This window comes from Didymella exigua, assembly GCF_010094145.1.
Source record: "Didymella exigua CBS 183.55 unplaced genomic scaffold M421scaffold_32, whole genome shotgun sequence".
Classification (NCBI taxonomy): Eukaryota; Fungi; Ascomycota; class Dothideomycetes; order Pleosporales; family Didymellaceae; genus Didymella; species Didymella exigua.
Window position 1 is genome coordinate 197,631 of NW_022984806.1, and position 10,340 is coordinate 207,970.

The 10,340-nt window shown below is 50.4% G+C and overlaps 7 protein-coding genes across 7 annotated transcripts; 2 read left to right on the forward strand and 5 right to left on the reverse strand.

Annotated features, from left to right (window-relative positions):
• Positions 1 to 2,349: 2,349 nt before the first annotated feature.
• On the reverse strand, positions 2,350 to 3,393 carry M421DRAFT_265595 (alpha/beta-hydrolase). The gene has a single exon (XM_033588729.1). The coding sequence runs from the start codon at positions 3,241 to 3,243 to the stop codon at positions 2,479 to 2,481; it is 765 nt and encodes a 254-aa protein (XP_033445388.1). The 5' UTR covers positions 3,244 to 3,393; the 3' UTR covers positions 2,350 to 2,478.
• A 544-nt stretch (positions 3,394 to 3,937) lies between these two features.
• On the reverse strand, positions 3,938 to 4,432 carry M421DRAFT_424164 (uncharacterized protein). Its single transcript, XM_033593671.1, has one exon. It carries the CDS (start codon positions 4,367 to 4,369, stop codon positions 4,202 to 4,204), a length of 168 nt encoding a protein of 55 aa, XP_033445389.1. The 5' UTR covers positions 4,370 to 4,432; the 3' UTR covers positions 3,938 to 4,201.
• On the reverse strand, positions 4,114 to 6,616 carry M421DRAFT_424166 (uncharacterized protein; the record flags this gene model as incomplete). The annotated part of the gene is made up of 2 exons (XM_033593672.1): positions 4,383 to 6,616; positions 4,114 to 4,327 (listed from the first exon to the last, which is right to left on the reverse strand). A coding segment is annotated over exon 1 (1,848 nt), but the record flags the coding sequence as incomplete, so codon positions are not given.
• Positions 6,617 to 7,786: 1,170 nt separating this feature from the next.
• M421DRAFT_8211 (uncharacterized protein) lies at positions 7,787 to 8,311 on the forward strand (the record flags this gene model as incomplete). Its single annotated transcript, XM_033597531.1, has 2 exons — positions 7,787 to 8,011; positions 8,078 to 8,311. 2 exons carry the CDS (start codon positions 7,787 to 7,789, stop codon positions 8,309 to 8,311), a joined length of 459 nt encoding a protein of 152 aa, XP_033445391.1.
• Positions 8,312 to 8,558: 247 nt separating this feature from the next.
• Positions 8,559 to 8,831, reverse strand: M421DRAFT_70820 (uncharacterized protein; the record flags this gene model as incomplete). The annotated part of the gene is made up of 1 exon (XM_033596738.1): positions 8,559 to 8,831. A coding segment is annotated over one exon (273 nt), but the record flags the coding sequence as incomplete, so codon positions are not given.
• A 62-nt stretch (positions 8,832 to 8,893) lies between these two features.
• Positions 8,894 to 9,082, reverse strand: M421DRAFT_23128 (uncharacterized protein; the record flags this gene model as incomplete). The annotated part of the gene is made up of 1 exon (XM_033588406.1): positions 8,894 to 9,082. A coding segment is annotated over one exon (189 nt), but the record flags the coding sequence as incomplete, so codon positions are not given.
• A 134-nt stretch (positions 9,083 to 9,216) lies between these two features.
• M421DRAFT_265602 (uncharacterized protein) lies at positions 9,217 to 10,274 on the forward strand. Its single transcript, XM_033588730.1, has 2 exons — positions 9,217 to 10,002; positions 10,052 to 10,274. Exon 1 carries the CDS (start codon positions 9,453 to 9,455, stop codon positions 9,852 to 9,854), a length of 402 nt encoding a protein of 133 aa, XP_033445394.1. The 5' UTR covers positions 9,217 to 9,452; the 3' UTR covers positions 9,855 to 10,002; positions 10,052 to 10,274.
• The last annotated feature ends 66 nt before the right edge of the window (positions 10,275 to 10,340 follow it).

Sequence of the window (10,340 nt, forward strand, 5' to 3'; positions counted from 1 at the left end):
AACAGAGGTGATGATCAAGGACTATAGGACCGACTTGCACCGCAACAGATTCGTCCTCTCCCATAACACCCAATCGACAGTTCACATCATCAACTCGTCACTACTGCAGCACGTGCGACTCGCAGATCTTCCATCTCCACTCGAAACTTGGCATCTGATTGACTTAATCCAGCCGCTTGTGGCACCCCTACAAGTATGCACACTGTCTACACTTCCGGGGGACCTGTCGACGAGGATCGCACCAAGTTACAGCTTCGTCCATGCCCCTACTGGAAACATCTCAGCAGGAACCCTGATTCGATTGCTCCCTATACGATTACTAAACACATACATGTAACACAAAATGCTACATATCATCAAAGCGAACTACTCGGACGGCACAGCACAACGCATCAGGATCCGAGATGCCTTTGGCATAGATGAGTACGTCTGCATTATCACCAACCTATACAAGAAGAGACTGGCCGCCTTCATGGAAGGCAACAACCCACGCACGTTTCAAATTCACCAAGCAAGGGAGGTTATCCATCAGCTGTTGGAAATCTTAGAACAGGCGCACAGTCTCGGCACAGTACACACGGATCTAAAGCCAGAAAACATGCTTCTCAAAAGCGATGCATAGAGATGGCGCAAGGATAGAGACTATCGGTCAAAGAGCAAAGACACATCAACAGCAAAGCGAAAAGTTCTAAACAACACCTGCATACGTCTGATCGACTTCAGATCATCTGTATTCTCCTCTGAGGACAAAAGCAAGATTTTCACCACTCGTCCGTATTGTAGCCCTGAAGTCGTTCAGCGGCAGCCGTGGTCATTTCTAACCGACCTATAGAACGTTGGCTGCATCATGTTTACGTTGTACACAGAGATCAAACTCTGCGATGTTGTAGACAACAAGGACAATTTGTCGCTTATACGCAGCATCTCAGATCCTACCAAGGTTTCTGTCACGGTTTTGGAGTCTTTTCTCTTGTACCACGTATCACAGTTTCATATCTCTACTGCTGTACAACGTAGTACACCCTGCCCTTTCCTTTTACACCTCACCGCTATTCCCCTATAACAACAGTCCATAGCTACATACAATACAACCTCAGTTCAATCCTTCAATTCCTTCTGCATATGCGCTGTTCCTACACCGCGACAGTTTCTGAGGACGCAGCTTCCGCGGAGGTGATCTTAGATATCTTCTTATGTCAAAACTAACATATTTAGACATTGTAGAGTATCTACTATGCTTAGATCTGGTGCTCCTGTGAAACCCTTGCCTGCGCATGAAGCTGACCTGCTGGTACGTCATAACGGGGTCTGGACTTATACACTTCTGACCTGCGCTACAGGAAGTATCTTTGGTCCCCGTCCCTATTCAGCCCCTTTGTATATATCTCCTTAGATCCATACTCACTAAGGAGCCTGAGAACCGGATTTCTGCAAGAGATGCGCTTCAACATGACTGATTTTTGGCTACAAATTGATCAGAACTCCCAAGCCAGGTGGCTAAGACGAGTGATCTCCAGAGCTGCATCAGCTCCGAAAGTAGAGGCTTTTCACGTATTGGACTTGTGCGGGAGAGCGATGGAATTTAATGAGCGTTGCGACTCTATACATTGTTGCTATTAAACAACATGAGTCTGCCCTGGACAGTATGGGCTTAGCACACAATACTTAAATTCATTCTGCATTGTCGGACTTCCGCATTGCTGAATGCAGCTATCAAATCAGAATCCTCCTCTTGATATGCCGGCATTTTGACTCCTCGTTGGAAGTGTTCAGATGAAGTGATTTTAATCGTTAGAAGTCGACAAGGCCTTGTGTGGTAATAGTACAGCTGAGGTAAGGTAGATGCTGAAGAATTGATTCTACGTGTCAAACCAATTGCGATAACAAAGCCAGTTCAGGGTGGATCGAAGCTGTTGCGGTGCAAGTCGGTCCGACAGGCCTTGATCGTCACCTCTGTTGGCTACCTTGGACTAGCACGTCTCAGAGCATGTATATATGGTCGCCTCCTAGCTAGCAAGCAACTCAGCGCAGTTTCCATCGACTATACAGCGGCTACGTCTGCCGTAACTGAAGCAAAAGATGAAGCGGCGTGTAGGTATTATGGTGGCGTGACGTGGCGAAGACAGTTTGCGAGGTGGGATGGCAATGGCTTGGATCGTAGGCTGGAGACTCGGTGGACAAGAGTGCTTGAAAGGCCAATGCGGACTTTGCAATGACATGGCTTAGATCATGCGGTTGGGATGATACGGCCTAGCTTGTGCTCTCGAGATTTGTTGAGACGGAATGCTAATTTACAATATGAACTTCTTCAGCAAATTCGCAAGCCGCTCGGGCTGCTCGAGGGCCAGACTATGACCGCACTTTTCGAAAATCTCAGAAATGACGACGTTATTTGCTGTACCTCGCATCTGTTCTTCAACGAGCGGGCCGAAGAACCTGAACAATGTCAGCAAGATCCTTGCCATGGATCGTGGAAACCTACTCGGGTGCGCCAACAGTCATGACCTTGCAGTCCAGCTTCCCCTCATCCATAATCTCCTGCTCAACATCTACATTCGCCCAATGTGCACGATATGTTTCCAATATCCCCCTCAGCCCACCCGGACTCTGCGAGCACCGTATCCACTCATCAACAGCCTCTTGATCTAGTGCACTCGGATTGTAGCACTCCGCCTTCATGAAGTACGTCCAAAATTCCCTCTCCTTCCCTGTAATCAGCATCTCAGCCATATGCGGCATCCACAAGAACGGGATATGCCAGTTCCAAACACCGGTTTGGTTGTACTGTGCCTCGATATTCTCGCGCGTGAAGAACGATTGCTCCGTCAGTTGCTTTGAGAGCATCATCTCACAGAAACTCAGGTGCGTGACGCGGTCCCGGTGCAGTCCGGCGGTGCAGAAGCCAAAGGTCGCGCCGCGGTCTTCGCAGTGGATGGAGAATTGCTTGTAACCCAGCTGATCCATGAGTTCCACCATATCCTGGGCGTTGATACGGCCATCGTAGCCATCGCTGGCAGGGGGTTTGTCTGTGGCGCCGAAGCCACGCAAATCAGGGGCGATAACGCTGAAGTGTGGAGTCAGGTAGGGTAGGATACGGTACCAGTAGTAGTGATTCTTTGGTGTGCCATGGAGGAGGACAAGGGGCGGTCCTGAGCCGGCTGTGATGTAGTGCATTCGAATGTTATTGACGCGTGCCATGTGGTGGGCGGCAGGCTTGCCATCGTGGTCAAATAGTTCTGGCATCTTGAAAGTGTCCTAGCTTTGTTCAGAAATCTCGTCTTTTTTGGTGACTATTGGATTGTGTGCGTGAATAGCGAAGTTCTGTCCGATGAGTACAAGTGTTTTCTCCATGTGCTGGAGTATGAAGTTCGGCTACGAGTATGTAAGGCTACCCCACAGTTCAGGCAACGTCATCGTTGTTGTCTGGGTGTGAAGCCGCTTCCGTGTTTCCGCGAGACCGTCAGAGTAAGGACCGCCCAAGTGAGTCGTGCTACCATTGGCGAGTGAAGTTGCGCTGCAACACCACTTTTGCGACAAGGACAATGGCGTTTGAAGATGTTGTTCATTCGAGAAGCGGAAGTGGTCTTGTAACAATGGTCCTGGGCTGTCGTTCAGTACTTTCAGTTGTGCTGTTCCGAGCTCTTCAGGAGGACAAAGGAGGGATGAAGTCGGCTATATGGGACCTACGCGCTAGTAACATAACACCCTTGCCATGCACAGCAGTGTCAGACCCATTTGATAGACGCGAGAATGCATCGATTTATGACTAGAAAGTGAAGCTCGAGGCTCGCAAAGGATCGTGTTGGAGTTTGGGAAGATGTAACGGTTAAGAGGAGAAGCAGATCACGTGTTGTTGGCGATGGGCTGGTGCTTACCTCAGCTGCATCACAAACACGTCATGCAAAACAGACCCCGCAGCCAGCCATCGACAAGCCAGACACAAGAGAACAACACAATACAGTCGCTTTACATTTTTGCACTTGATACCGCAACAGAAAAAGCTTGAAGCTGGCAGGAGTGCCGACGCGTCGGCTCGCCTGATTTAGCGTAACGATCACGTCATCTCAATCTTGTCCCAAGCACACCATCACAAAGTTTTACACCCTTCTTACAACGTACTGCTCTTCATCATTCGCTTCTATGTATTTCTATGATTGTGCGTAGAGTCATGATCAACCTCCCACCAGGCACAGTGACCGCCTCAGATGTGGATCCACCTGCCCATCCAGGTGTCAACAATCTGCTTGGCCTCATCTACCAGGCCCATGTCCAGCAACAGCTGCGATGTACCGCGGACCGCTGAGTCGAGGGCGCTGAAAATCCAAGCGTGAGTGTACGATGTGTGCTCGCCGACGAAAATTGTTGACATCTCGGTCTTGTAGTACGCTGGGAGGTATAGCTCTTGCTGGCCGACTGTAGGCGCTGCCCACGCACCTGCCTGGTGCTCGTCGACTTCCCAGCACTGGCGGTCATACGTACCGGTGAACTGCTCGGTCGCGACGTCGCCGTGAACCTGAACCATTGCGCGCTGCACGTAAGCCACGTGGTCTTGAGTGCTGAGCGCTGCAAGAGAACGAGCCATGGTGCCGGACGTGTAGGAGCCAAGGATGACACCGGGTCCAGTGGAGTTGATCTTGTACGCGGGGTAGCATACGGAGCCAATGCCTGGGATATCGACCGCACCGCAACCGCCGATGATGGGTGGCGAGAGCTTCTCCCAGAAACGAGTCTTATAGTGCAGAGAAACCTTGCAAGATTGCTGGTAGTTCATGGTCGAGATGGCACGCGACAGCAGGGAAGAGTACGTTGGAAGCTCCCAAAGCCTAACCTTGGAGAACGGAACACCGACAACCACGTAGTCGTATTCCTTGCTCTCAGGCTCCATCGCGAATGGATCGTTGCGCCACTGGACGGCAACCCTGCCGGTGGCGTTGTTGTACTTCAATCCGGTGACTTTGCGGCCGAGAGTCAGGCGGTCTTGGACATGAGGGTAGATGGCCTTGGGTAAAGACTCCAAGCCCTTATCGATCGTTCGCCATGTTGTCGCACCGAAGTATGCTGTGTCATATTCCCACATTGGGCTGTTGTCAGCACCTGCGATGAAGTCCACCTCATCTGCGGTCAGGTTAAGGGCGTATCTGAGGTATGACTGCTCCGACCAGTGGAAAAGACCCTTCTCTACAGCTGCCTTATGGGCCTGGTAGACGTTCGTTGAAATGCTCTTCACGACCTCGGTTGTAATGCCCTCAAAATCGTCGAGCGCTTCTTCAGCCTTTTCATCGGCTTCTGGGTCAGGCCCTACTGCCGCTGGTAAAACGAGGGAGCTATTCGCCTTGATCTGAGCAGCACTTGGAATGCGGCCATTGGGTAGACGGTAGCCGTTTGAGTTAGCCGGCACGTTGGGGCTGCTCTGGATCCAAGGGATGAAGTTGACAGCAAGGTGGCTGTCGTTACCATTCATCTGGTTCAACACATCGGCAAGCTGGAAGACCATCTTATGGTCCTGGATATCGATGGTCTCGTTGGTGTCCGGGTACGTGGTTGAAACGGGGAAGCGCATAGGTCCCATCTCCTGGTACTGGTACTGGTCTGGGGTACTACCAGCGAGATACTTGGTGCGAATGCGACCGCCAATTCGCTGAGATGATTCTGTGATGTGCCAATCGTGGATACCTACGGAGTCGAGCAGGAGACTGGTCATCAACCCTGACATCCCACCGCCGAGGATGGCAATCTTCTTGCTCTTCGAAACAGCAACGAAAGAGGCGTTGTTCGACTTCGCTTGCATGTATGCAACGCCATCGAACCAAGGCCCCATTACATCTGCGATTTCCGAGATGTCCTCTCGCTTCCGAGTGGGCTGCTTGACGGTAATCGGCGCTGATCGACCAATCAAAGCAGATCCTGAGTATGCATGTAAGCAGCCGCCATGAGCGATATTGTCGGGCACAACCCAGACGAGACGCTCAGGTCGCGCTGACCGAGTTACTCGAGTGTTGCCGAGCTCGTGATGCCTGTCTTCAAGGCTTGCCATGTCGCAGCTGCCGTACACAACTCGTACATCCCCTTCGAAGGATTCATCGCCGAAGCCGACATGTACGTTGTGCACCGAATCTGTGATGACAGACAGAGGCTTGAAAAAGAGGAGATCGGATCGAGGTGCTACTGGACCAGCGAGAGTACTGCTGGCCAGGGTCAAGGCTGCTGAAGAAGCTGAAAGAAGGCCCTTCATGTTGGACTGTATGATGCTGGTGACTTGAGTACCATTCTTCAACGGCATCTCTGTCTTTTCATATACGATACGATGCTCGAAGGTATCCGGACAATAGTATCTCGTTTCGATCCCCGTTGGTCACCATTCTCACCTATCAACACTATCCAGATAGCCGTCACTCATCGAAGACGTTCGGGCATCGTAATGCCGCCGTCTACGGGGGAGCGTCGTCGACTCAGGAACTCGCGATAAGGTACTGCTACAGTGCGCAACTTCCCTGGAATGTTGTATTGAATCGCGGTCAGCCACGCGTAGCCGTTCCGTTCATAGGTGACTTAGGCTCCTGGATCCCATGTCAGTTGCAGTAGCGGCGACCGATGTCACCCAGGGCGTGGAGATGGAGGTGGAGGTGTGGAGAGTTACAGTGGTTCAACATAGTTAGCAAGGACGTTGAGATAACGACCGCAGGGTAGAACAGCTAGCCTCTTCTCTGCAATCACTACTCGGAGAGTTTTCAGATCGACACCCTGGGATAGTCTTCCTGTGACAATGAGGCAGCATCTGTAACCAGGAACGCACGACTTCATCCACCGGTCCTCACCCTGCAGCATCGTCACTACCATCACACCGTGGATTTTCTGCACTGTCTCCCAAATGCCATCGCATAGAGGTCGTGAACCACACAGGACTCGCACGAGCTCTAAAGGCCCCACATCGACCGGCATTCTAATGACATCTCTAAGTGGGACACGCTATTGCCACGCGTTTGTCAGATTCGCCGATGAAAATGCGACATCCGACCTCGACGGATCAGCAGATTTGGACATCCGACCAGCAACCCCATCCAATCACGGAGAGCGCCTGCGTGCTGAAAGTGGATCTGTCAGTACCGATAAGGCGAGCCCCGCATAAACCGCACTTCTTATCTCTCCGGCTCCCGTCTATCTTCATTTACGTCAAGGCCATCACCGCTTCACGCCCTGTAGGTATCTTACCGGGTTAACGGTGCCCTAAATGTACAAGCAGTCTCGGCGCCAAGACTCAACGACCTCTTACACAGCTGTCTGTTGGGTATTTGACTCGCTTTGACCCACTCCTGCCGGTTTAGGCCTCTCCAGAACACTCGGCGTACGTTCGTCCGCACAGATGGTATCTGCAGCATGGGTCTTCCAATTTGAGAATAGCCACCTGAGGATGCATGCTTCCTCGGTATCAATGGTGTTCGACAGCATACCATTTCCTGGGGCCGACGGCTGTCAATGCTGTTACGAGAGCTTTGCAAACAGTGTCTATCAAGAGTGTAATCTACGACTCGGGGTTGGATCACACGAACGCCTCCAGTCTTGGGCTGCGTCTTCACAGAAGGTCTTACCTGAAGTCCTACATCTAGAAGTCTTGGAAGCCATGGCGGACCGAACATGGCGACAAGCGAAAGATAACTTGAACAGTGGCATGCAACATGGTTGATTTGTTCCTATAAAGTTGAGAGCGCCCATTTCTAGAGGACGTACCAGCAAGTCCAATCATCTCAGGCTCTTCGGTGCACTTTTACTACACTTCATCCTCGTCCGAATGGTCTCCATCACATCTCTCCTCACCACTTTACTGGTATTCGCCGGCATCGCTAGCACAAAGCCTATACTAAAGAGCGCTGAGCAGCCTGTTGTAACGTATCTGGGCACTCAGGGCCCGATCCTTTCCAGCGGCGCATGGACGTCGAAGGGCATCGTCTACACCTCCGGCACTGTCCCAACCTTCAATGGAAGCATTGTCGCTGGTGGAATCGAGGAGCAGACGGTACGTACATATTCTTCTCACGATATCTAGCTTTCTACGGTCATAAACATAGCTGACTCCATCCAGGCCCAGGTCATCAAGAACATCGGTGCTGTGCTCGAGGAGGCCGGTACATCATGGGACTACGTGATGAAGACAACTGTCTTCCTCGCCAACATGAGCGACTACACCGCCATGAACGCAGTGTACGGCGCCATGCTTCCCTCGCCGAAGCCCGCGCGCACTGCTATTGAGGTCGGCAAGCTGCCTGGCAACTTCTTGATCGAAATCGAGGCCATTGCGGCTATCCCTGACTCATGAGCTCGATAGTTATCAAGACGAAAAAGCCTTTAAGCCCCCAGTTCGAGGACTCGTAGTCGTGTTAAAACCAGATCTTAACCAATCAATTTGACCAGCCTACAAGACTAGGTTTCAGCCTTTCCTACACTACCTTGAACTCGTTCTGCGCAGATACACTGGTCGCATACTGAGAAAGCAGGCTCATCGTATGCCGCATCCAATGAAGGTGGACTCATGATTGCTTTACAACCTTCTTTTCCGGCCCAGTTCATGTCTTCAGGGGAACTTCATCTATGCGTAACCTCTCGTGGTGGTGGTGGGCTGTAGCAAACAAACTCGCCCTTGGCAGATGAGCCGTCACTCCGTCGCTACAGATAGCACAAAGCCTATCCTGTGATCTGAGCCACATGGTTACTTTGATTCTTGTCCGCTCAAACAGCTCAAGAAAGGCCTGTGTTGTGTCCTGACTAGCTGCTGTAATCCTCGCGCTCTCAATTGTTTGGCCAACTATAGATGCGACGCATAGTTTGCGAGCAATAAGTAGAGCACCTATAGTTAACCTAGGGGCTTATAGTCGCTGTTTATGTGCAGGATTCAGGTGGCCATCTCACGTACACGTGGATAAGAGGGAGGTTGTGCGCGTGAGTCCTCTTCTAGTATCCACTCCACTAGAAAACACTCTTGCTCTGGTGTCAACCGCTGTTGATTTAAGTGAGCCATCGCGTTGGGTTGACAACTGTTGATACGTTCTTGTAGCGTCGATCGCGGCACGTCCCATGCCTGTGCAGCCTTTCGCTGGCTTGTAAAAACACTAGAATTGAGATCGTCAATAACACATTGCAAAGCCAGCTCACGGGCATCCATAGCAAATGCGTGGTGTTAAAATGTAGATAATCAAAAAGAGAGTGACGGGTTGTGGTGGGGTGGCCGATCACTAGGTATATAACGGTTTTCGAAATACCATGTACATCACGTGCAGTGGCGAGGGGTATTCTTAGAACTTCAACGCATCACCTATAGGCTAATTCTGAGTGTATTTTGATGATTGCAGCTGTTTTCTTAACCTTCTATACACGCTTAATTTATTCATGAAGCTCTATCGCGACTCTCGCAACTGTTTTCTGGTGTTGTTGGGGCAGAGACTCTGCGTGGCAACCAACCCATGATGCGCGTCAACGGCAAACGTTTACCCGCCACCACGCAGCAAGCTGTAGTAGAGCATATAGCTGCTGGGGAGGAAGATTCCAAGGTTTCTGCTGCTTGCCAATTCGATCGTCGCACTGTAGCAAAGCTGCGATTAAGCTTGGAGTACTGGGGACAGTGCTATCCTCCGCCTTCTGTCAGGCTCGGCCGCCCGCCTTTACTGCGGCAAGCGCAGCTAGAAGCACTCCAATTATACCTCGATGGGCGACCCGGCGCCTATCTGGAGGAGATGCAGCAGTGCTTATACAACGATTACGACGTGGAGTGCTCTCTATCAACAGTGTTGGGGGCTTTGGAGAAGCTTCACTACAGCAGGAAGCTAGCTACAAAGCGTGCAATTGAGCAAAGCGAGCCACTCTAGAGGGTTTACAGAGCGAGGATGCAACAGTACAAGGCAGAGTAAATCATTGCGATTAATGAGAGCGCTTGTAACAAGAGGACTAGCGACTGTAAGTATAGTTAGAGTAGAGTTAGCACGCCTGTTAAAGTAGCTTACTCTATAAAACAGAGTAAGTGATAGTCACTTCTGCTAGCAATAACAGTTAACAGATACCTTAGTTACACTATTTTTTAAAGCTTAATTACCTTAGAGATTATAAAGGACTTCCTTAAACGCTCTGTGTTGCTATATACAACACCTAGGTACTCTGTTATTGTACTAGACAATGCCTCTATTTATTAATTAACTTAGGTTTGTGAGCTTTGTGCGATGTACAAGGTGGAGCTGGAGTACCTTCTACTATACTTACCTAACTACAATCTAATTAAGAAGAGCTTTAAGCAGCTAAAAAGTTAAATTAAAAGACACTCTAATAATTAGGCTTTGTACAACAACTTCTAAATAGCT